The following is a 24,936-nucleotide window of genomic DNA, read 5'->3' on the forward strand; positions in this document are numbered from 1 at the left end:
AAAAAAATAATCATTAAAAACTAATGTATACATACAAATTAAATTTTAAAAAAAATCTATTATTAAACAATACATTAATTCAAAAAAAAATACAAATACAATTTTTTTTTTACTCTGGTGAGTTTATTAACATATCTTTCATTTAGTTCAGCATCCCCTCGGTCATAGGCATACTTTCAGTGGGTATCCTGTCACCACGCATTACACTTGCATTCGTTGGAACTATCTCCACTCCCCTGGTCACATATCTGGACGTATCAAGAGACTGAATCATTCTATATACCTCCCTTTCCATTGTTGAATTAATTAAGTGGTTCCTTGATAAACGTCTTAGACATAGCCATTATTCTTATTGGTATTGGAAGTTTATCTATTTACCCCATTCAATATGATAGAGGAATGCTGATCCCCTCCACTTAGACAATCCCCAGCTTGTGACCCTTCCATCCACAGTTGAAGCAAGTCATGTTGAATCCTTGCATCCCTGGACCTCGTATCGTATCACAGAAACAGTCGTTTCACGTGACAACCATTTGGCATGGACATCATTTCATTGGACAATGAAGGGCGATAAGTCATCTGCATCCCTTCCCCATCCTTTTGACTAACCAACAATTGTGCTACTGGTCAGCTAATGGATGAGATATGTTGAGCAAATTCACTTGGATCATCATGTTGTTAGATTTAATATAAAATGTATCCATAATTTATATTATTTTTTATAAAAATTTATAAATTTTATCCGATATTTTTTTTTTTAAAAATTTAATAAATTTTCACTACTTAATAATAATCAAATAGTTTAAAAAAACTTTAATAACATATTTTACTAAATCACACAATACCCCTTTGTTTATAAATCACTGCACAAAACAAAAACATTATTTTCTTCATATTTATTGTTTCTTTCTTCTTTTACCACTATATTACGTTTATCAGGGAACCGCTTAATTCTACTACAGAAAGGGAGGTATATAGAATGATACCGTCTCAAGATTCGTTCTGGGGAGTGGAGATAGTTCCAACGAATACAAGTGTAATGCGTAGTGACAGGATACAAACTGAAAGTATGACTGTGACTGAGGGGATATAGAACGAAATGGAAGATATGTTAATAAATGCACGTAATTGTTTTTTTTTAAATTAATGTATTGTTTAATATTAGATTTTTTTTAAATTTAATTAGTATGTATAGCATTCGTTTTTAATGATTGTTTTTTTTTAAAAAAACACAATATATATGTAATATTCTAAGTATCACTAAATTTATTACATGTACCCCAGGTTTTACCTTGAAAAGGGTGTACATGTTATATTATGTTAAGTAATATATATTATTTTCAATATTATTATAAATAAATTTTTGCTTATTTTTTTTATTATATAATAATAATAATTGAAAAACGCATTTATGTTTTTTTTAAATATGATATTATATATATTTTTTGTGATTTAAAACAAAACAAAATAAATATTTAGTATGTATAAGTGTGTCTATTTTTATTTAATTAATTAAAATAAAATGAAGTTAAAGTACGATAACAAATTAAGATATATAAAAAGTAAAGTCCCAAATATTGTGTCTATTTATTTAACTAATTAAAATAAAATTAATGTAAAGTTCATTAACCAATTAAAAAAGATATTAAAAAGTAAAGGTCCTAAAATACTATATATTTTAATGAATTTGATTAAGAGTAGATAAATTCAAGTCAAAGATTATTTGATTTGAGTAATAAGAAATTCCTACTTAGAAATATCAGACTAATGTATAAAAATTTGTGTATTAGAAATATCTAACTTTTTTAGTAAAATTTTTAATATTATAAATTTTATTAAATTATTTTCTCTTTTTATATGGCCACAAATGTGAATGTGTTAAAAAACAGATAATCTTAAAGTGTTAAAGAATAAATGTATATTATAGATTGGAAAATTTCTGATTCTTCCACAATTAAGGATAAAATTCTAATTCACATCATTCTTGATGGGTTTTATGCTCTTGAATTTATGTTTTGGTTTGGTTAATAATTTTTGCCAATCCAATATAGAAAAAATTTTTGATAACCAATCTAATAATTCCTTGTAAATTTTGTTTTATAACAAATTTTAAGCTAATATGGATTACGAAATTCATGCATAAAAAGAGCTGCCAAACTGTTGCCAGTTTTAAGATATATACATTTATAAACAGGTCATTTTAATATTGGCAAAAATTTCAGCACAGCCTTATTATTTAGACATGTATTTTTATATTTCAATAAAATTAAATCTTTTTATTACTATAAAGAAGCTATGAAATATATATAAATTTTAATTAACTTGATGTTATTTTTCATTTTAACTGATAATAGGAAAAAAAATCTTAAACTTAAAATATATTTTATACTCCTTTAAATTAATATTCAGTAATAGCTTTGATAATTTAATGATGTTAACTTATTTTATTCTAATTAACATAAAATAATATAAGAAAAGTTAATAGTAAATATTTCCTACATTTTAATTTTTAAAATTTTCTTATTTTTTTAATTTTGATATTTGATCATACAAAAAAAAATTAGGAATATGAAAAAATACAAAAATGTTTTTTAGGCCAAAGAGAAGGCCAATATTTTATTCATGTCATCACTGGATTTATAGCTATGCAGGACTCAAATGCTAATGTCCTTGTATAAAATTGATCATTATTTATTTTTTGATGTTAACATCAAAAAATAAATAATGATCTAATTTTAAATTCCCAAAAAAATCATAATCTATGAGTTAATATAAATAAAATCTAATGAGGATTAATAAATAAAACATTGTAACAAACAGATATATGAATAATACCTGGCGATATGTTGATAAAAGAATCTGATATATCTTCAATTGGCAAATTTTTAATGTTTCAAAATGTTGTCCAGAATTTAAAGACCATACAAAAAATTTGTGCAAAGAATCATGTGTAAGGAAAAAATCAAAAAATGGATCATTTGGTAAATCTTTGTATACAGAAGAGTCCTCCTAAATTATATATAAATATATAAAATTGAAATATATTATCTTTAACTAATATAACAGAGATATCTTTCATCTGCTTTATAAGTATTTTAATTAATTCTTCTGTAAGCAAATAAGCCTTTGGATTATCTAATATGACTGTATCTATGTCATCCCAAAACTTCTATAAAAGTAAATAGATTAAGATAAATTCTTTATAGTTTTACTTTAAAACTATTAAAATTATCATCTTTTGTTCTAGATATCATATCTGATGGTGTTTTAAACCATTCCATACTAGGCATATAAAAAGAATCCTTTTTTACAAATCGATCGCATGCAGAATATTTAAGTTTATGATAGACAGAAAAAGGAAACTGAGTTGAGCTCTGTCCTCGTCAAAATATATACATAAATATTTATATTTCATTTATATTTTTAATAAGTTTGATATTTTATAAATATATATATTTTACTTTATTAAAATTTATATTTTTTAAATATAACTTAGTGGTGTAAATTGAAGCTAGGTACTTTGGGTTAATGTTGTTAAAAAGGCCCGATTTGGGTTAATTTTTTAACGATCTAATTATGATTTTAGCCAAAAAATATTATTTAAGCCAAAATATTCATCCTTCAATAGATGTAATAAATTTGATATCTTTTTCTTTCTTTTTTTACGTGTTTTTAGGAAAGCTATTTTTTTCTTTTTCGAAAAACATTCTTGAGTTAAATTTTTAATACAAGTATATTTTTAATATTATTACAAACTACTATTAAGATATGCATATAATATATCAAAGTGGTGTGACAATATGTAAAATCTTAATTGTTTCAACATATATTCTAGTCCTTATTTTATAGCTAGAAAATGTTTCATTTCTAATATGGCATTGTCGTATAAATAACTCCAGGCTTCAATATATTTGCATAATTATTTCTTCCAAAGATTTTTAGTGTTTTATATTTATCAATTTATCCAACATAATAAATTCTGATATTGGTTTACATCATTGAGTGTCATGGCTATTACTGCAAATTAACCAGCTTCTATTATTTGTGTTGCTATGTAATTTAAGATTATTACTATACGGCTGAGAGAATATAATTGCATATTTTAGATAGACAATAATGGTCAACTGTGTAGTCGTTTATATACCATTTAAAATGGAAGATAATCTTTTAGAAATTTAATATCTCACAATAATTTTCTCGATTGCTTATCTAGCTTCCATCATGTCATCTAAGAGGAAGCTCTAACCACCTTATAGTTTTATGATTTGGATTGGGGGTTTATACTCTCTCCTTCAAAAATTGTTGATTGGGTTTAGCCCAATAAATTTTTCCTTATTAGTCCATTCTATAAAACATTGTCTAAAATGGTAACAGAGAGCTTTACTAGTTTGATAACCTTTTGTCAATGTAAGTTGCTAAGAATTATATTATTGGACTATGTCGTTTTTTATATGTCAGTTTATTTTGTATGCATAATATAATAAATGACAAAATATGAAAATCAGAATAATTGTTGAGAGTTAACAAATTTTAAATAAGTATAATATATTAATATAAAACCCGGCCGAAGTCCGGGCAAAGGCGCACGCAAAGGCGCGCCGAAGGCCCGCAAATTAGAGGGTTTGGGGGGCTTCACCCCCATAAAATTTTTTTTAGTTGAGCCCCTGAGATTGTGAAGGCTAGCGACGCCCCTGCAAATGAATCTAGCAAGAATTGATATAATTATTATGCGATCATTTTCTGATAATTTTATATAAAATTTTTACTTATTTTCCAATTAATTTAACGTGTTTTAACTAAAAAAATGTAAAATCAAATGAATGAATTGGTAAAAAAATATTCTAAAATATTTGAAAATAAATTCTAAATTATAAAGGCTTCTAGATTGTGATTATTCAAAATTTTTAAGGGGGTTTATGATTTTTCGGAGCTTCACTTCCAAACTCTTTTGCCTGGCTTACGGTAGAGTCCCTACTTTAAAAATTCCTATAAATTTTATTGACTTTTTATAGATCTTTATATAATCTCCATTAAAGTTGGCTAAACAAGCCCTAATTCTAAAATATATTTAGTGTTTAACTTTAACCAATTTAGTACCCATTATCAAGGTAAAAATCTTTAGTAACAAAATTTTGTTCAACCTTAAGATTAGAAAGTGACTGTAAGCATTTATTCATTCAATTTTATCAAGGTTTAGACCATAATTGTATATTCATTTATTCCGTTTGGTAGACAGTGCAATTAAATAAAAATTGCCAAAATAAATATCTTGCTAAAATGCGAAATAAAATTATATCTGGCCTGAACAATATTTTCAATTTACTCAACAAATATGAGAACCACAAAAAGAAACTGAGTTAAAAATAATGTAAACTAAGACATCACGCTCTAAGCTTAAAGTAAGCCAAGCGGAAACACTAACTCTGAAACATATATTAATCCATTAAGTGTATTATATTATATTGCTTTATTCTATTTGGTAGTTGGAAGAGAGAGATGAAAGAGATAAAGAATAATTGGTTAAAAATAAATAAATCGTCAAAATTAACAAAATTAGCAAAATGCCAGAACGGAGAATATAGAAGTTCTAATTATCTGATTTGCATTAATAGATCTTATTAATTGTTCGATGAATTTCGCTAGCTATATACAAAGTAACCGAATTATAAACCAAAAAAAAACTATATATCACATCTTAAGAGTAAAGTTAGCCAAACATTTGAAAGCGTTATTTCAGAAATTTATGTAAATAAACAATGCGTATTTCATATGTAAAATGCTTCAACCCGTTTGGTAGTTATTTTTAAAAAAAACAATTTTGGCAAAATAAATAATAGCAAAAATTGGCATCATGCTAAAAAGAAAATTATAGAAGCAACAAATTATATGTAATGAATGATTGGTACTTGCTGTTTTTTCATCAATTTATTTCAATCAATATATATAAACCATTTATAAGCAAAAATTACAGCAGGTCTTAGGCTTAATCTTAAATATCGAATTTTAAATTATCAAAAATTAACTTGACCTGATATACATTAAGGTTTCTCTTTCCCCTATTCAAGATATTTTTGTCTTATGTTTCCATGATCTTCATAGAAGTTATTTTTTCTTTTCAAAATATAGAAGTAATTTAAATCTCATTAAATTTTAAATGGAGTTATATTTTCAAAATTTTGATATAAATTAGATATGATGCAGTTCAAAGCATGATTTTTGCAAACTTTTGAAAGTACTTATTCTAAATCTTAGGCTCATATGTATTGCTTATAGAATATATTTTAGTTTAATCTTCAATCCACTTAAAATTTATTAGCAAAATACGAAAATTAATAAAATTGATAACAAGATTCAATATAGAACACAAAATTTCAGTACCACAAAAGCAATTAAAAAAATTAAATGAACGAAATATCTAAATTAAATTTTACTATTGTTATAATTATAAAAAATCCTATCATCTTTTAAAATATAAGACTTAATGTTGTGTAGCTTTGATATTTATATTTAATATAGCATAGGCGTAGCCAGGCTTTTCCTAAGGGGGGGGGGAGGAGGGATTTATAAATTTATGGGGCGAAGCTCCACACTTCTTTTTGGGCTGACGGATTTCCTTAGTCTATATTAGTTATATAATATTTTTATAAGATAGGAGGTTTATTTTAACAAAAAATTCTTTATTTAAAATATACGAAATAGGTTAAGAGATTATATCAAAAAATAAGCCTGGAATATTTTAATTAGTTTATAAAAAATATAATAAATAATAGATCATGCAAAAACGTGGTAATAATTTTAATGTTATATCTAATTTTCTTTTATAATTTGAAAATTCATTCATTATTTCAGAATTAACTGGTGTTAGTTTCCATTAACTGGTGTTAAATTCCGATGAATATTTAATAGCGTTAAACCATTTAATTTATTTTGGGAGGTAGTATTTCGCAAATATAATTTTAATCTTTGTAAATTTGAAAAAGTTCTTTCATTTGTAGATGTTGTAATTGGGAGGCATGCTAAAATATGAAAGAATTTGTAATTTTCAGAAAGTTTATTAATGTATGTTTACAAATATTGAGTGCATTTAGTGCATTATCAGGCTTAATGTTCATTCTTTTTATGTTTGCATACCAATATTTAAAATCAGTTATTACTTCCAATTCGCTTACCATATCTTGAAATAAAACGTATATAAATAGTGAATCTTATTTCTAATCTCATCCGAGATGCTTATACATGGATAAGATAACAAAATTTGAAAGTTATTGAGCAATATTTTATGGTTCAATAAGAGTTCTCTAATTTGAGTTAAAAATGTATCCATAAGTGGTATAAAAATCGTAATTTTGTTAAACTGATTGTGTGGGAATATTATTCCATGTAACATGCCTCGATACATTTTTTGGCATGGTTATTATCCTATAATATGAATGCACCTTTTTTTGAACCATCTGCATAATAATATTGTGTGACAGAAGAGAATGTTAATGCAATGTACAGTCAATAAAAACTCAGGATCTTGAATTGCTTTCAATATTCCATTAGATTCAGCCACCACTGACGGTCCATTTATGTATTTCCTCTATTGCAACAATTTTCGGATCTATTACAAGAAAAACTGCAACTGGTTCAAGGATCCATCTTGTTGGGCACATGACAGGTAACTGTTCCCAAATTCTTTCTTTGCCAAACAATTCTTGAGGAAATTATATCTCTTTGGATATTTGAACATATCATACATTTTGTTGTAATATTCAGTTAAACAAGAAATATTTTTTCAAATTGGTGTAATATTCAGATGTACTTTCAAACAAAAAAAAATGCCCAATTCAAATTATTTTGATATTATTTATTATAACAGATTATGTAAATGAAGCTTAAAGGAAGGATATTTATATTTATAATTTTGTGAATATAAGAACTAGGGAATTTTGGAAAAACTTCCTTTTTTAAAAAATTTCTCTTTTAATTTTATTTTAGTTTATTATTTTACCTTTCTTTTATTTACACTCAATTGAACATATTTTTACAATTGTGACCTTTCAAATATAAGATTATAATTAAAATAAAAGTTTAATAAACACATGGTACTCAGAATAACGGGAATTGAGCAACAGTCAAAAATAGCTAGATTTAGAGAATGCGACGCACAGTGAATATAAATTGCAGTAGGGTATTTTTTCATTATATATGATTGAGCCCCATTTAAATGGCCACATATACCAGGAGCACCATTATATCCATGTCCCCGCATAGAATTTACATTAAAAGATGAAAATAAATTGAAGACATTCGCCTCTCATACGTTTTAAATAGTGGGGTTTAAATATGTGCCATTTTTTGGTGCATTCAATAAGTTAACCCTGAGCTCATCATCTCTAATTGCTCAGTTTCGGAGAATAGCTCTAAAATTCACATCATTTTCATTTGTATCATCCTTAAATATAAAACTAGAATCTCGATGCCCTCATAATGCCATATATTGATTTCCACTTGTAATTATTGCATCTATTACAGGAAATATTTAATCTATTTTCACTTGCTATATTTTTTAATGATCTTTATAAAAAAATATAATTATAAGGGTATAAAATATTAGATCCTAATGGTTAGCTCATTAAATTAGTACCTATGTGGATCTCTCTTATAATAATTTATTTGTTTACCTTTTATATGAGTTATAGAATCTCTATCCTTAGCATTAATTGCTCGCAGAGAAGATGTTATATTCTGTGTATTTTTATGGTATAAATTGGTTTGATGGTTTTAAAAATTCTCTCCTGCATCTTTCCAATGGCAGTTCACATGTCGCTTTATTTTTGTTCACATTTATCAGCATATTTTGGTCCAAATAAAACACAATTATACAATAGGCCACTGTTAAGGTGAGTAGGCTAACTAAGGCCAAGGTTGAAACCAATTCAATTTGAATCTTAATTTCCTTTTAGAAATATCTCGAGGAAATTGATAGTTATTAGATGTCTATATATATTCTATAATATATTAAAGTCTTTGGGAGCTACATCTAATTGAACATAATTGCCTATATCAAATGGTAAAGTTCCTAAATATATTATATACATATTTTTAAAATATAAGCAAATTTAACCAGTTTGCAAAATACTTTTGACTATAGTAATAATGATCAATAAATTATTATAATAAAATTTACAGATCTTTCATATAACCTTTTCATTTACATTCTTTAAAAGATATTTTATGATGTCCATATCAAAATATAATTTAATATTTGGTAAAACTATTTGATTTACTATATTAGATAGTTATTGTGCGTTAATATTTTTTATTTAATTTATATTTTAATTTTATTAATAATTTTATAATTAAATTTTACTTTTATTAAGAAGAATAATTAAAGTAATTCACTTTAAAAAAATTATATTTAATATATAATAATATTTAGCAATTTTATGGATCTATTAATAGTAATTATAAAATCTCACTTATCTTAAGAATTATCTTTGGCTTATATTTCATTTCTTAAAAAACATTTTTGGTTTTACTTTTTTTTATATATAAATCCTATTTCTAAAAAATATGAATATTACAGTTTTATTTAGTTTAAAAAATTATTAACTTACATTCTTTCTTTCAGATGTCTAAGATATATGCATACATTTTTGGGGACAGGAGGTGGAGAGGGGACTAAGAAGGATATTTTTTAATAGTTTAAAATTATATTTACAAAAAGTGACATATTTATGAAGAAGGGAGATTTCATCTTGCCTCCCCCCTGGCTCTGCCTGTGTAATAGAGGCATAAAAAGGTAGTTAAATAGGCTTGTGGCATATCTGAGCTTAACACGAATTGAAATATCAATAAGTTAGGCTGCATTCAAAGTAGAGACGGATCCGTTTTTTACATTCCTTCCGTCAAAAGTCAAACTCATTAAAAATGATATATATATTGATTTTCATTTTTAAAAAATTCTAAGTAACGTTATAATGCTCTATAAAATTTGCCGGATCAAAAAGTCAAAATGTTTTGACTTCAAAATTTGCCGGATCCGTTTTTAAGACGGAAGGTATCGAAACGGACGCACTTTGATCATATATATCATTTTTAATGAGATTGACCTTTGACGGAACGGTTGTAAAAAACGGATCCGTCTCCAATTTGAATGCAGCCTTAGATATAATGAAATTGACTATAGATTTTTTTTAAAAAGGAATATGACAAATTAGACAAGTTTTTTGCAAGATAATTTAAAATTTATTTAAGAAATATATAAATAATCAAATAATGTAGGTCAAAATTATTTTCTATAAATTAAAAACATAAAAATAATTGTTTTATAAATTTTCAGTATTTAATATTATCAATTTAGTAAATTAAAATAATTTGTTCTTTTCAACAAAATCATTGTGACTTTTTAAATTATATCTTATATTTTTAAAATTAGCAGCTAGTTTTAAAAAAAAATAACGTTAATTTTAATAAAATGACATAAATAAATAACTGGCACCTCAAAGCTTAGCGACAAGTGCCTGTCGATTGGGCAATTGCGCCATCATCCAACTATAATTATTACGTTAATCTAGAGATCTCTCTCTATTCGATAAGTGAAAACATTTTATTAATATAAATTGAAATAAATATAGGTATGTTATTTCATGATTCTCATTACAATCGTATGGAATATTATCATTTTAAACAAAGTGTTAATTAATAATTTTGCTATGTAAAAAAATGTGAGTTCATCAAATTGTATATTTAACTTTATTAAATATAAGGTTAAAGTTTCACCATGTTCACGTTATAGAAGTATCATGGACAGGGAAATTATAATGTTAAGATTAAAAGTATACTATATAATTTTTTTTATAATATTAACATTTTTTTGATTTTATAAATTGTAACAAATAAAATACATATAACAATGATAGTGTTTTTTTTAAAAAATAAAATAATAAATATATATTTCCACAAAAGTAAAAAAATGAAGAAAAAAGTATAAAACTAGAAGGAAAATAAATGTGATTTGGATTAAAAAGAATATAAAATTGGAAGAAATATAAATTTTTTGTGTGAGTGTGTACAATGTACATAACAAAATCATGTGAAATATAGAGCCATCTATAATTTACGCAAAGTGGTTAAAATTAAAAAGCCATAGAGATCTGAATTAGGGTTATTATTAATATATTAAATATAATAAATACATTATTTATTTAATTATTTTTAAAAAGATTTTTATGGACGGATGTTGGATAAGGATATTTAAATTTTAGATATATATATATATTTTTTAAATATTATTAATATTAAATTAAATAAATTTAAAAATAGATTTTTCTAGAAAATATAAATGGCATATTGAATATTCAAGTGACTTAAAAAAATATCCGTTAAAAGTTATCAAATGTGACAAGGTAAATATTATAAAAAATTTATTTATTTAAGAAACTCCGACTATGAGAGATTCTTTATTGGATAGATAAAAAAAAAGTAACAATTCTCGAGACTACCTTCGGAAAGGAAAAAATATTTTCACATTAGTATTATAAGATTCTATGATAAAGCTCAAACAAATCTATATTTATCATATAAACACATTATACCACCTCCTCTCTTTGTTAATTAAATAGTAATCTTCCACGTATTGACACAAGCAAAAGTTTCCCTTGACATGTCTTATGGTTTTAGACTGTGGCAACTCGGGATGGGGTATAGTAAGACGACCTCTCATCAGGTTTCGAACGTAACTTTGTGAGTTTCTCAATAATATTTTTTCGGCGTAATTCTTTTTTTTTCATGGATCATTATTATCATTTTTTAAGTGCACTTAACAGTTACATCTTATACTTCATTAATGTATGAGTATTAAAACACTTTGACCCAATTTGTCAGTTTTACTTAACTAGTTTTCACTTTTTTTGTTATAGTCGGTCAAACTCGACGGCCCAGTCTTATCAATCTTAGATTTAAATATAACTGGGCAGATTGGTATTTTATGGGCTACCCCGTCCTAGTTTATAAACTTCTGCTCACCCCCCAAAGGCAGGATTATTCATGGATAATACTTGTTAAAAGTTAGATATAAAATAATTGTAACTAGAAATTCCCAAAATATTTGGATTTTAAATAAAAAACCTGATAATTATTGAGTTTGTAATTAGTTGAGCCTTCAATTATTTCTTCGAAATCGTCATTCTTGAGGTTCAGGCATTTTCTGATTTTAGAATTACTAATTTCATATATCTAAATGTATATAATATAATTTTAAATATAGTGTTTTTAAACAAAATACGTGTACCTAGTTATATTTTTGCAAAAAATATCTATAACTAGTTACATTCTAATTCTAATAATGCGACTAGTAACTGTAATGACGCAAAATTTTTAGTAGAAATCAATTTTTAAGTACTTCTTTTGATAGTATTAATTTTAAAATTTCTCAGTAATTTTTATTAATTTTCACCTATTCTTAGATTTTTTAATCAATTTCTGAGAGATTTTATTTGGGTTTTTTCCTTTTTACCCCATTTTTTCACCTTTTCAGATTTTCTTTTATTTCAACCATTATTTTGAGTATTTTTTCGATATATTTCAATTTAGTACCTTTTCGATATTTTTTTAAATTCAAAATTAATTTTATCTTTATTTTATTATTAGTAATATAAATTCTTTTTTTTTCCTTTTACACTTCATTTTTTGACCCATTTCGATTTTCTCTCCTTTCCACTTGATTTTGAGGATTTTATTTAAACTTTTCAGCCTTTTGATTAATTCTTTTAAAATTTAAATTAATTTTTTTAACATAATTACTCAATTATTAAGTACATTTTTTTCGATTTTTTTAAAATTTCTTTTTGACTTTTGATTTTCTCTCATTATGAATCTAGCACCTTTTATGATACTTATTTATTTATTTTTAACTATATTTGTTAGTATCTTTTATGATTAAAATGTAAAATTGTCATAACCGTCATTTTAAAACTTTATTACTTGGTCTAATAGTCAAAAATATATTTTTTAAATAAACTTTAGTAAAATCTCAGTGCCAATGTAATTCACAAAGGTACCAATTGTCATAATCTTTATTTATATTGGATAAATTTGCTTATTATTGCATCATTTTATGTGCATTTCCAAAATTTTGCCATCTTACATAGTTTAGTCATATCAAACAGCACTTTAAAAATAAGCATAGGAATTCTTAAGGCATTAGTCAATTTAGGGTTTATAAAATAAAATTTAATTTAATCACTCAAGATATATATATATACATATATCTACCGATATTCTATTGATATATTGATTCATTTGCTCATACATTCGATATTTAAACAATTGTAAAAAAACATATATATATCTAACCTTGTTTTTAAGACCCTTTTTTTCTAATACTCGAATTATTTCTCCCATACAACTTTCCATATCATAATACACGAAATGTAGGTATAGTTTCAAATTTCAATGGTAATTGTGGTTAAGGAAAATATTTATTAAGTCAATAATCGATGCATTTTTTGCCTAAGTTTGATATGCAAGTCTTAGGAACCATACACATATATTTCTTTTTAAAGTAAGTTCGGCCCTGCTCCGAGAATTAAAAAAAAATTTTCTTTGACCGTCTAGATCGGATAGGTGTGAATCTTTAACTTTTTTAACAAGATTGCCATCTTATCTCTATCCGATATAACCCGATAAATCTTTGTTCAAATCTGGCTCACGACTCGAACTAAAAATCGTAAAAGATTATCCAGCCAGTGGGTGTAATTTTCTACCGATCTTATTATTTAAATTAAAAGGTAATTTATGGGATATTACAAATACTTTTGCTCTATAATTAGTTAAAAATTTATAATTGATTAATTATCCGTAATAAAAAAAAAGGATATCGATATCTTGTGACAGGAAATTTTGCCTTTGTCCTCCATTCCCGCTAGAACATTCTTTTTGATAAATACTCTGTTAACGGCGGAAACGGCATCGTCTAAATTGTTGTTCATCTTTTATTCAATTTTTTTGCATAGTCATAAATTTTTAAGATTCGGATATAACATATGATGAAATTGAGCAAAAGAATGGCGACATGAAAGAAATGAATAAATATAAATAGTGAGCAAGAAGGAAAAAGAAAAGAAATTTTATGAATTTGGAGGAAACCGAGGCATGTTGAATAGTGGGAATGGTGATTGGCTAAAAAGGATTAATATTTAGTACTTTAATTTTTACATATGAAAATGTGTTTTAGCATACCAAAAACAATAAAATATAATTGCAAACTTCATTTTATAAATTAAAATCGTAATAAATAAATTTTAGGAAAATTTAAACCCTATTTTTTAATTTGAAAATTTTTCAGAATCATAAAATATGGGTTAAATGATTCTGAATATTATTTGTACAGTTAGTGGGCTATCATTGTTAGTCTTAGGATATTTTTGGTCCTTTTAATAATTGCATATTTATTTTTTATTTTGATTAAAACAATGCAAATAATTTTCAAGGAATATTTATCAATTGAAAATATTATTTTTAACATAATATACATTAAATAATATTTTATTACAACTTTTTTTTACAAAAATTTCTAAAATTTCTTAAAACCTTTAAAAGCAATTCAATTTTAAAAATTATTGCGTTTTATGATATTATTCAAATTAATATTATTTAAAGCCGTATTATAACAATATCAATAATTTAATATTTAAACTCATTTCGTGGACCAACCATGACCTATTGTTGGGTCTACGTACCCAGAATACGGAAAGGTTTGACCAAAAAAAGATTTTTTTTAAATTAAGTTTTCTAAAAATATTATTTCTATAAAAAATATATTAATTATTTTAATCAGCCTATATTCTGAGGATTTTAAAATGTTTCATTTATTCAGATTAGTTTAATATTATTGAATTTATTCAGGTTTAAACGAAAGATGTCCCAACCTGGCTGCTCCTATTATGCTACGATTTATAACACAACTAATTTATTTAATTTTCTTTTTTACAGTTAGGCTTAATCACCTATCTTAAGTATTTATCCCAGAAGATTTGTCTATCTTTGCTTAGATGTTCAGGCCTTATAGGCTAAAAGCTTAGATAAGACTTATTAGAATTGGTTAAAGTTGGGTGATTTAACAAAATAATAATTTTTTTTCTTAACTTAATTTTCTTTTATCGCCACAATCTAAATATTATTTGTTTTTAAAAGTTTTTCATAAGGGGGGGGGGGTTAGTTTCCAAACATTTTCTTCGGCCTCGGCTTATATTTTTTATGATGTAGAATTTTTGGCGACATGTTAAAATTACTTTACCCTTTTTTTGATGAGCAAGCACATAAATATACCGATAGTATTGACGAGTAACCATACGATCCCCATGCCAAACAAAATGGTACCGCGCATTCCTGAAAACAAGATGGCCAACAAAATAAAAAGTCCGAAGAAGAGCCAAAACACTATGATCCTCCGGTAACACATGTTGTAGCAATTAAACCTGTAATCGTTAGTGAGGAACTCCATGGCCATGTTAAAATCGTCCGCAGTTATCTTGTGCATTTAATAATAAATATATGTACACATCAATTTTTTTAAAATACAAAAATAAAATGAAAAAATGTCCAATTTAGAAAGCTGTTTAGAAAGAAAAATATCATTTTTTTTATATGAAAGTTACAGTATATAGTTTCATTTTTTTAACAAGAAATAATAGAATCATAATCCTTACCTAATTTTTTTTTTAAATAAATGGCATGCAAATCAGCGGGAGACTCGGGCTATCAGGCAGATGGGGTAAAAGGTAAACGTCCAAAACTTTTTCATCTTTAGGGCTAATTGTTTTAAATTTGGTCAAAGATGTATTTATATACATAGTTTAAAAGATATTGATAAATTATTCCTCCCTTTTTTACCAGCTTTATTTTTTTTAGTATTTAAAGTATTCTATCAAATTTTATAAATTTTAAACTAGTCCGGGGTTCCTAGCTTATATAGAAAAAAGCCAACTCACTGCTCCTAGGGCTATGATACAAGAGGCAAAAATGCAAATTTGTAAAGAAAGAATTTCCCAGGCAACAACCCTACAAAAATATTTTAAGTAGGTTTTGGCCTTAATTTTCAACTAAATCTTGGTATTTTTACTGATTATATTTGTAGTGATCGTTCTAGAGATGTAGCCATTTTTGGGTGAGTATTGCTAATGAAAAAATTCTGATGTAAATTTTGGAATAGCTAATGATTCTATAGCCATCAATTTAATTGCGATAAGAGAGCAGACACTTCTGCCATTGGTATGACTTAAGATTGTTATCAATGAAATTGAACAGAAGTGTAAGGAAAATAAGAGCTATAGGGATGGAAGGAAGCAAGGAGACATAGTTTTTAAGCTAATTTTGATGATTTAGATTTCCTTTTTTTCCTAAAATAAGAGTAAGTTTAACAAATTTTTACCGAATCTTGAAGGCATTTTAAATGGTGGTTTTAAAGATTGAAATAATTTCTCCTAATACACATTGGGTTTAGAAAAATTTGATATAAAAGGGCTGTTGCAAATCAATATCTAGTTTACTTTGCTCTTCAGATAATACACTATCAATATATTTTATTAAATTGTTTTGCTTATTGTCTTTTTTGGAATAATTGATTCAGTTTAATATATTTTATACTAGAAATTATCTTTAATAATTATTAATATACTGTCTAGGCTAGATAATTAATTTAGACGAGTAGTATTGTTAATTAATTGAGTTCTTCCGACCTCAACTAAAAGTTTTAGTCGATGAAACCGACCAAAAACCCGGGCTAGAAATATATTTTTAAATTAAAAAAATTTCTTAAGATGAACTTAACTCGAGTTATTTTCTTGTATTATCAAGAATGATTGAGAATAAAGTATACATAAAAAATCAAGCACGAATGATTACGAATACTTTAGTAAAATATGACAAAAATCGTGAATCATCTTATCCAGGGTGAAAATTAAATTGTTAAAACATTACTTTTACTTAATCATAGGTATTAGAGGTCTGCATTGGGCAGATTTTTGGACTATAAGCCCGCCCACCCAATGTTTTAAAAATTTAACCTCCCGATAGTTTTCAAAAAAAAATACCCGCCCTCTTACCCATCAGCCTAAAATCCTTTAACCGCCCGTCCATTAGTCTAAAATTTTTTACCCGCCCACCCATTATTTAAAGAAAATTTTAACCCAAGTCCATTAAGGAAATTACTATATTAAGCATAAAAAAATATTCAATTTATATTATGGATAAATTATTTAATGAATCGACATTTTCTGGATTCAAATACGTTCTTCTTTGTTCTAAAAACCTTCCAGCAATGCTAAATCCTCATTCAGAAGAAGCACTAGTTGCAGGAATTTCCAATATTTTTCTTGTTAATCGTGATAGATTTGGCAAATCTTTTTCTTGTCGTTTTCACCAAAGTAGTTTTAAATATTCAAAAAAGTTTATTTATTTTAAGAAAAATGTTTTTATGATAGAAGGACATTTAATTTTTTAATATCCAAAAAAATTCATAAGAACAATTTTTTATTAATATTTACTTAAATAATTTAAATTTTTTTAACCCGCCCGCCTATGTTTAAATTTCTTAACCCTCCCACCCACCAGCCCACTTAGATGGGCGGGCCTGGGCGGACGGGCCTAAACCCGCCCAATGCAGACTTCTAATAGGTATCCCCAACAGTAAAAAAGGTAGAAAGCCGGTCTTTTTTTGTGACAAATAATGAGCCTATTACAATTATTAATTTTATAAAATAAAATTTTATCACAAGATAGCAAAACACCTTCTATATACCCCCGATTTCCCCTACTCATCCTTGATAATATGATTAGCGCATCTGAAATTATAATGATCGGATAAGTAAAATTGTCTAATAAGCTAAAATATTCGTGGGTGAATCTCAGTAGAAACTTGTTTTTATTTATTAGAATATTTTTACGACAAGGGACTATGCTATTCGACTTATTACCCACACTTTATAGAGTGCGAGTGGTTTATTTTAGGTATTCGCATATTTCTTGGGGGAGGGGGGGGGGTAATTTTAAAACGGATGGATAAAAAAATTACACTGTATCCAAACTCCAAATATATATTTATTCCTTGAAAATGGAATCTACCAAGATACAATCAATTGTTTATTACACAAGATAAATTTTGAAAAAAAAATCTTAGAAAAATAAACATAATAATTACCGATAATTTGGGATCTAAAAATTCGGGTGGCACGCGGTGCACATTGAACTTGGCAGGGGTTACCCATACGCAGGAGTGGTTTTCGGGTGAGACAGTCACTATCAGATCACCTCTTGCTTTTTCGGAAAATATTGTGTTAAATTTAAATAATAAGAATAATTTAATAATGCTATATTTTATTCCATTTATTACTAAAATATGATATGAAAATAATTTTAAGAATTTATTCAAAATTATTATTAAACCTAAATTCAAAGTTTAGTTTTAAATTTTTTACTCAAATTCTTTTTAATTAAAAGAATATTTTATATCTATTCTTTAAATTTCAAAAATAATATTTTTCTATAATTTTATTTATTTAAATTAAATTTTCATATTGCAAAAATTAAAAATACCAAATTTTATGCATCACCGAAAAACAATCATAAATGTTACAGAAATTTAAAAGTGATCAAAATTATAATAATGATTATCGCAAAAAAATATTTATTTTCACGCAAAATATTTAACAAAACAAATGTCACATATTCATTAATTATAGTGAAAAATAAATAAAATCCATATATGCATAAAGGTAAAATTTGTCGCGACAAAAATATTCGGACTAAGGGATGGACCTATATTTTATGGACGAAGCAGCCCTGCATCTAAACATTCCTCGAGATTAAAATATTTTACAATTAATTCCCGGAATTTATGAAATATTGGACCCATAAACTTTAAAATAAAATAAATTTAACATATTTTTACGTTCCTAAACTTTCGCCTTAATGTATCGTTTGAGTTCTGTAGGTTATGAAGTAATAATTATCTCATATTCAATCTACCATGTTTATTTGACATTTTAAATAGATTAAACGTCGGTAATATTAAGCGGTCGATCTTATGATTGAAATAAATGTTATTGGATGCTCTATACATTATTATTTTTTATACACAACACACCTTTTAGTAAATTTTGAAATATCACCTGTTTCGAGTACTTTGACATCTTCGATTCAAAAATTTTTTAAATAATTTTTTTAATTATTTGATACAGTTATTTTATGTCTTTTGGACAAACAAATTAAATATTACCAACTTATGCCAAATATAAATAAAATTTATTTCCTATGTTTGTTCTACATTAAATTAAAAATAAATTTAAATTAATCATTTTTTGATATAATGAATGAATGATTCTTAAAAAATCAAAAAAATCATTAAAATAAAAGAACTAGAGATGGCCTGTTCCATCCTTGAAGATTAAAAAAGTTTTTATCCCGGTCGGACCCGTGATATTTTTATCGCCGCCCAAATTTTCAAAATCGTCTAAGGGTGGTATTTTTTAGCCCGGCCCTTCCAAACATTTGTTTTATGGAAATAAATCATAATTTGGCCTAGTTCAATTTTTTGGCAGATTTCAGAAAGAAAGAAACAAAACAATAGAATATTAATTTATAACGATAATTTTTCAATGTCAAATACAAATAATTTAAAAAAATATATATTAATATATTATTGATGGAAAAATTTGAAAAATTTCTTTTTAAAATTTCGAGCAGTAGATTCATATTTACTAACTCCCCTACCTTCTTCTTCGAAATTATTCCTAGTTTGATTTAAAAAAAGATAAGAATGGAAAATAAAACTATAGTATCATACCTATTTCAACCAATCAAGTGCATCATTTAAATGCTAAATAGAGTTAGATTAAAAAAATAATTAGGTTTAAAATATAAATAAATTTTCACCATAAGGGCTACCGCCGTCTTTAATCAGGCTTTTGTGATTGTTGTAATGTGCATAATTGTCATTATTTATCATATTTACTGATGCGACACCATATTGGTACCAACCTGAAGCATTATCGTTGTGATCTCTCAGCCCCGTTTGTAATTGCCCGTTACCTGAATTCATAAAAATTTAAAAGATATTTTTTTGTTATTATGTTAATTATTCTATCATATATTATGTTTAGTATATATATAATATAGTATAAACATTAGGAAAAACTTTATGTTACATATTTGCTCCTAGTTTCCTCAAAGATTTAATCTCCTCTCTTTCCTCCCCGGTTCGTAGTTTTATCTTAGAAATAAGTGAAAAAGTTGAATATTTCGAAGTAAGCTGAAAAATAATAAGTGCTTAAGGATAATGAAAATATTTGGTTTTATTCTTTAAGATAATTTTATAAAAACCAAATAATATTATAATTTGTCGAGGTTCGAGACCAATCCGTTCCGAAAATTAGGATCAAGGTCCCAATCCGATCTAGTCCGAGAGAATATTTATGAAAGTTTTAACGATCTGAGATGCTGATAATCGGATTAAGCTTAATTTCAAATTTAAAAGTTTATATTTTCGCGAAGTCAAAAAAAACATTATATGTATTTATAGCCTTGTCTAATATACCGCGGCTAACTACGGGATTATTTGAATGACTTGTAGCACTATTGGTGTAGGGTTTGACTATAGCTTCATTGGTTTGAGCTGTGGAGTGGTCTATTTTTATGATGATTACAATTGATTATTGTTGAATCGTATTTTTAAACATTATAAGCTTATAAACAAATTAATGTCCCTTTAAAATGTAGTTCTTAATTATTAATGCCCTTGCTTGAACTAAGGATTATTACCTCTACAGCGTTATTTAAAATTACACTGGAAAAAAAGAACAAATATATCAATTCATCGAATTAAACTACATGCTGTAATAAAGCTAAAATTTATTTGTAAAATTAGAGTAAATATGTCGTAGACAATATTTTATTGTTGGAGAAATAAGTTAATTTAATGAGAAAGGGGTAACGTAACTTATATCTCAAATTATTACTGTGATTGAATGAAAATAGATTTAGGCAGTTTTGTAAACATATCACAAAACGATATTTATAAATATTCATTGCTACCGGGATTATTTTCGCGCTTATGGACATTTAGTGGATCCGGAGAAAAATCGTTTATCACAGGTTTATCGGAGATGTATGAATTAGTAAGCTTATCTTCACTCTTACTGTTATAATTCGAAGGGGTCACATTGTTGAGATCTATTTCTTGGAAGCTTTTTTCTTCCATCGAAATATATAATATAAAATTTGGGAGGGGAGTTTATGGACTGAAATTTTTTTTCCAGTAGATATCAAACATGTGTAGTTGGTTAAAGGATTACCGAGTTTCCCTTATAAAATAAAAAAATTAATGGTTAATTGAGAATTCTCTATGACTAAACCTTTCATAAATTAGGAAATTGAAATCTGAATCTTATAGGAATAAAAAAAGAGAAATAGTGTCAATTTAAAAAAATACTCCTTCTATATCTATTTAATAACCATAAATCATTTGCGAGCTAAACTTATACCTCCGATTTTCAATACATTTAATATTCTCCTTCAATGGCGTGCCCAGGATTTATTCATTCGGAAGGTTAATATTTTTATTTAAAGTGCTATACCCCAAAATTCCTTTTTTTAAAATTTGAATGTTTAAAATACTTATTTTTCATGTATTATCTATCATCATCTCTTTGCCAAATTAAAAATATTCAAATTCTAAGATCTATGCCAATATTTAGTGCTTCATTAGTGACACATGACTGTTTTAATCAGTTTAACAGCCATAAAGAAAGAAAAACGAAAATTACCAAAATCAAATTTTGATCAGCAAGTTTACAAATCTTAAAAGCACTAATTCTGAAAACTTTATCGAACGCTGAGTTGAGTAAGTGTTTAGTAAGGCAAAACTATGGCTGCTCTGCACTTAGAAATAAAAAATTTGTCCATATTAAAAGGAAGCATAACTGATACGCACCTTCGGCCGATATTAATTAGTCTTTGAAAAGTATCCCGTTTTCCTTATAAAATGTAACACTTTTTGAGAAATTAAGTATCATATGTTTTTTAAATAAAAAAAATTTTCTTATAATTTTATATAAATGAAGAATAAATTCGATTAGAGAAAGATTTCTAATTTTTATCAATTTAAATTAAAAGTATATCCATTAGTAATACTTCCAATCTAAAACTATTATTAATATTAACAGTGATGCAGGCACGGGATCTGGGGATGATCCCAAAATATTATAGAGTAAAATATTGAGTTTTCATAAGATTTTATGTTAATATGTATACGAAGAGTTCTCCCTCATGGAAAATGAAGAAGAAAATTTTTCAATAATAAGATTATGCAAAATTTGCTGAGGCTATATTCGTCAATCGGGTGCAACTTATAACAAATTATTTATATTTTAATATATTGCATAAAATTTCATAAATCATATTCCTTTAACTGCTCATGAATTTAATTTAAAAAATGATTAACCTTGTATTATTTCTAATAATATAGATTTATAAAAATAAATTTATGACATTAGCTTATAAGAAAAAGATTACTGGAAAAATAAGATCGAAATATGCAATTTTAAACAATTGTTCCACTCCCCTAAGCAAGGGGTCATAGTAAGGGCCCTGATATTTAAGACTAAATATTGTTCCATTTGAACTTATTGGCATTCACAATTGATATAACAATAAATAAAAGCAAGAATAATATGATACCTACTCAGATATAATTTGACTAAATTTTATTTCTAAATGAAACAAGTTAAAAGATTTCTCATCAAGCCAAGAAAAATTAAAATCTCCATGTATTTACAAAGCTATTTATTGTAAATATAAGCTAGTTTAGGTCATAAGTTAGAATTATAATTTGCAAATAAAATTATAGGTGAGGAATGAGAAGATCTCATTTAATTAAATTTGTTTGTCATAAATTAAAAGGATATATGCCGTAAACTGTTTGCAAAGTAGTGCATACTCAATATAAAATATTTAGAGTACTGAAAATTTTATTAGTGTGAGGAAAGGAAAGAGACATATAAAGCTGCACAATAATTTTGATAAAGAAGAGAGCCTCTTTTATTAAACGTTAGATTTCGTTTTAAATTATCTTTCTGCATTATGGAGATATTTCAAGTTATTTTTTTAAACTAAATTTGAATCTGATGTTTCTTAATTTTTTTCTCAAAATAAAATTTGAATCTGATAAAATTTATCAAATAAATCTTAATTTTTTAATAAAATTTGAATTATTATTCGTGATTTAAAATTATTATAATTATATTATATATGACCTAAAATAATATGGTATTCGTTGTTTCAAAAAGTTATTGGATTTTTAAAAAATCGGAACTGTTTTGAATATCATCTAAAATGTCATAATATTTAGATTTTAGTTTTTTTTAAAAATTTGACATCTAAAAAATAAGGTCAAACATTCATTAAATATTCTATATTATTTGCATAGGTTAATTTTAGTTTTAATATAAAAGTCATTCAAAATCTCCTATACCAGCAATTTTTTATTTTATAATTTAAAATTTAGAAAAAAGTTAAAAATAAATTTTATATATAAAGTAAAAAATATAAAAAAATTAGAAATAATTTTAATCCAAGATTAATTATTAAAACCCATGTTCAAAGTTAGAATAATAATAAATTATAATGATTTTTATTTTTTATTTTTGAAAAATAGTTAGCCATTTTCTTCTCCTTTTGCGCGGTTGGCCTGTATGGGGGTGCCATTAAGAACAAGTCAAATAATGCTTACGATTCCAGTTCTGGTAAGAGCGATTATGTTGCTCCAGCAGTTGCTTCAGGTTATTTTTTATACTTTCAAAATAAACAATCAGTGTTCATAATTTTTCATTAGATTCATCGTACAAGTCACAAGCAGATTCTGACTATTCAGCAACGGATGATTCTTCTTCTTATGGAGATAGCGCTCCGAACTCATACCCATCTTATGACGATTACTCTGACAAAACATCTTATAATGCTCCTGTGCCTTCTTACTCTAGAAGCTACTCTCCTTCTTACTCCAGAGGCTACGATAGCTATTCCGGAGGTTATAACAAAGACTACCCTAGTTCTTATGGTTCCAGTTATGGAGGAAGTGACTATTCACCAAATTCTTATGGTTCTTCAAACCGTTATGGTGATTATCCTTCGTATGGTTCTTCAAACCGTTATGGTGATTATCCTTCGTATGGTTCCTCAAACCGTTATGGTGATTCTCCTTCGTATGGTTCCTCAAACCGTTATGGTGATTCTCCTTCGTATGGTTCCTCAAACCGTTATGGTGATTATCCCTCGTATGGTTCCTCTAGAAAATATGCATATGGTGCTCCTCCCGCAAAAAAATATAGCTATGGGGCGCAAGGATATAACCAGGGTGCATATGGGCAGAGTGGACAAGGATATAATCAAGGCGGATATGGCAAGGGATCTTATGATAATTCCTACCGCAATGACTACTAAAAAAATGCATTTTAAAAATATTGCCATAAATTTATTTTTTGCTTTCTTTATATCAAATAAAAAAATGCATGATTAATTTTAGAAATACTTCAAAAAGTTTCACTAAAATAAATTGAAACATTTTTGGAAATTCAGAAAAGTTACATACCTTCTTAAAAATTAACATTTTAAACTCTCTCTCAAAAATTTTTTAAAATAAAAATCATACATATTTATTACTATTACTTGCACTGACAATATTAGAATAATAATTATATAAACATTGGATGCCGAATTTAGAAATGTTATTTTACAAAAAATTAATTTACGCAGGTAATCATTTTTTTGTTTATTTTTGTTTTTATTTGCTTTTATTTATTTTTAAATGATAAAATTTTTTATTTATAGAAAGGTATAAAAATGACTATCGTGGAGAAAATGAAAATAAAATTTAGGGGAAACCGGTAATTTCACATT

General features: G+C 26.0%; 3 protein-coding genes across 3 annotated transcripts in view; 1 reads left to right on the forward strand and 2 right to left on the reverse strand.

Moving 5' to 3' along the window:
* LOC135925930 (FHF complex subunit HOOK-interacting protein 1B-like) overlaps window positions 1-3,304 on the reverse strand; it is a 91,480-nt gene extending 88,176 nt beyond the window's left edge. The window contains exons 1-3 of the mRNA XM_065461524.1: window positions 3,213-3,304; window positions 3,056-3,169; window positions 2,836-3,009 (exon numbers count right to left, since the gene is read on the reverse strand). Coding sequence (XP_065317596.1) covers window positions 2,836-3,009; window positions 3,056-3,169; window positions 3,213-3,290 — 366 coding nt within the window. The 5' untranslated portion in view covers window positions 3,291-3,304. The remainder of the gene's footprint in view (window positions 1-2,835; window positions 3,010-3,055; window positions 3,170-3,212) is intronic.
* An 8,094-nt stretch (window positions 3,305-11,398) lies between these two features.
* Window positions 11,399-24,817, reverse strand: LOC135931739 (uncharacterized). The gene is made up of 10 exons (XM_065469016.1): window positions 24,706-24,817; window positions 21,076-21,344; window positions 20,579-20,668; window positions 19,918-20,073; window positions 18,185-18,300; window positions 15,284-15,517; window positions 13,866-13,976; window positions 13,342-13,422; window positions 12,115-12,222; window positions 11,399-11,764 (listed from the first exon to the last, which is right to left on the reverse strand). Exons 2-10 carry the CDS (start codon window positions 21,239-21,241, stop codon window positions 11,564-11,566), a joined length of 1,263 nt encoding a protein of 420 aa, XP_065325088.1. The 5' UTR covers window positions 21,242-21,344; window positions 24,706-24,817; the 3' UTR covers window positions 11,399-11,563.
* LOC135923440 (uncharacterized) lies at window positions 23,796-24,480 on the forward strand. The gene is made up of 2 exons (XM_065458183.1): window positions 23,796-23,819; window positions 23,887-24,480. The coding sequence occupies exons 1-2, from the start codon at window positions 23,796-23,798 to the stop codon at window positions 24,478-24,480; spliced, it is 618 nt and encodes a 205-aa protein (XP_065314255.1).
* Window positions 24,818-24,936: the final 119 nt, after the last annotated feature.

The sequence above is a fragment of the Gordionus sp. m RMFG-2023 genome, chromosome 1 (assembly GCF_954871325.1).
Source record: "Gordionus sp. m RMFG-2023 chromosome 1, tfGorSpeb1-WG-v2, whole genome shotgun sequence".
Taxonomy (NCBI): domain Eukaryota; kingdom Metazoa; phylum Nematomorpha; class Gordioida; order Chordodea; family Parachordodidae; genus Gordionus; species Gordionus sp. m RMFG-2023.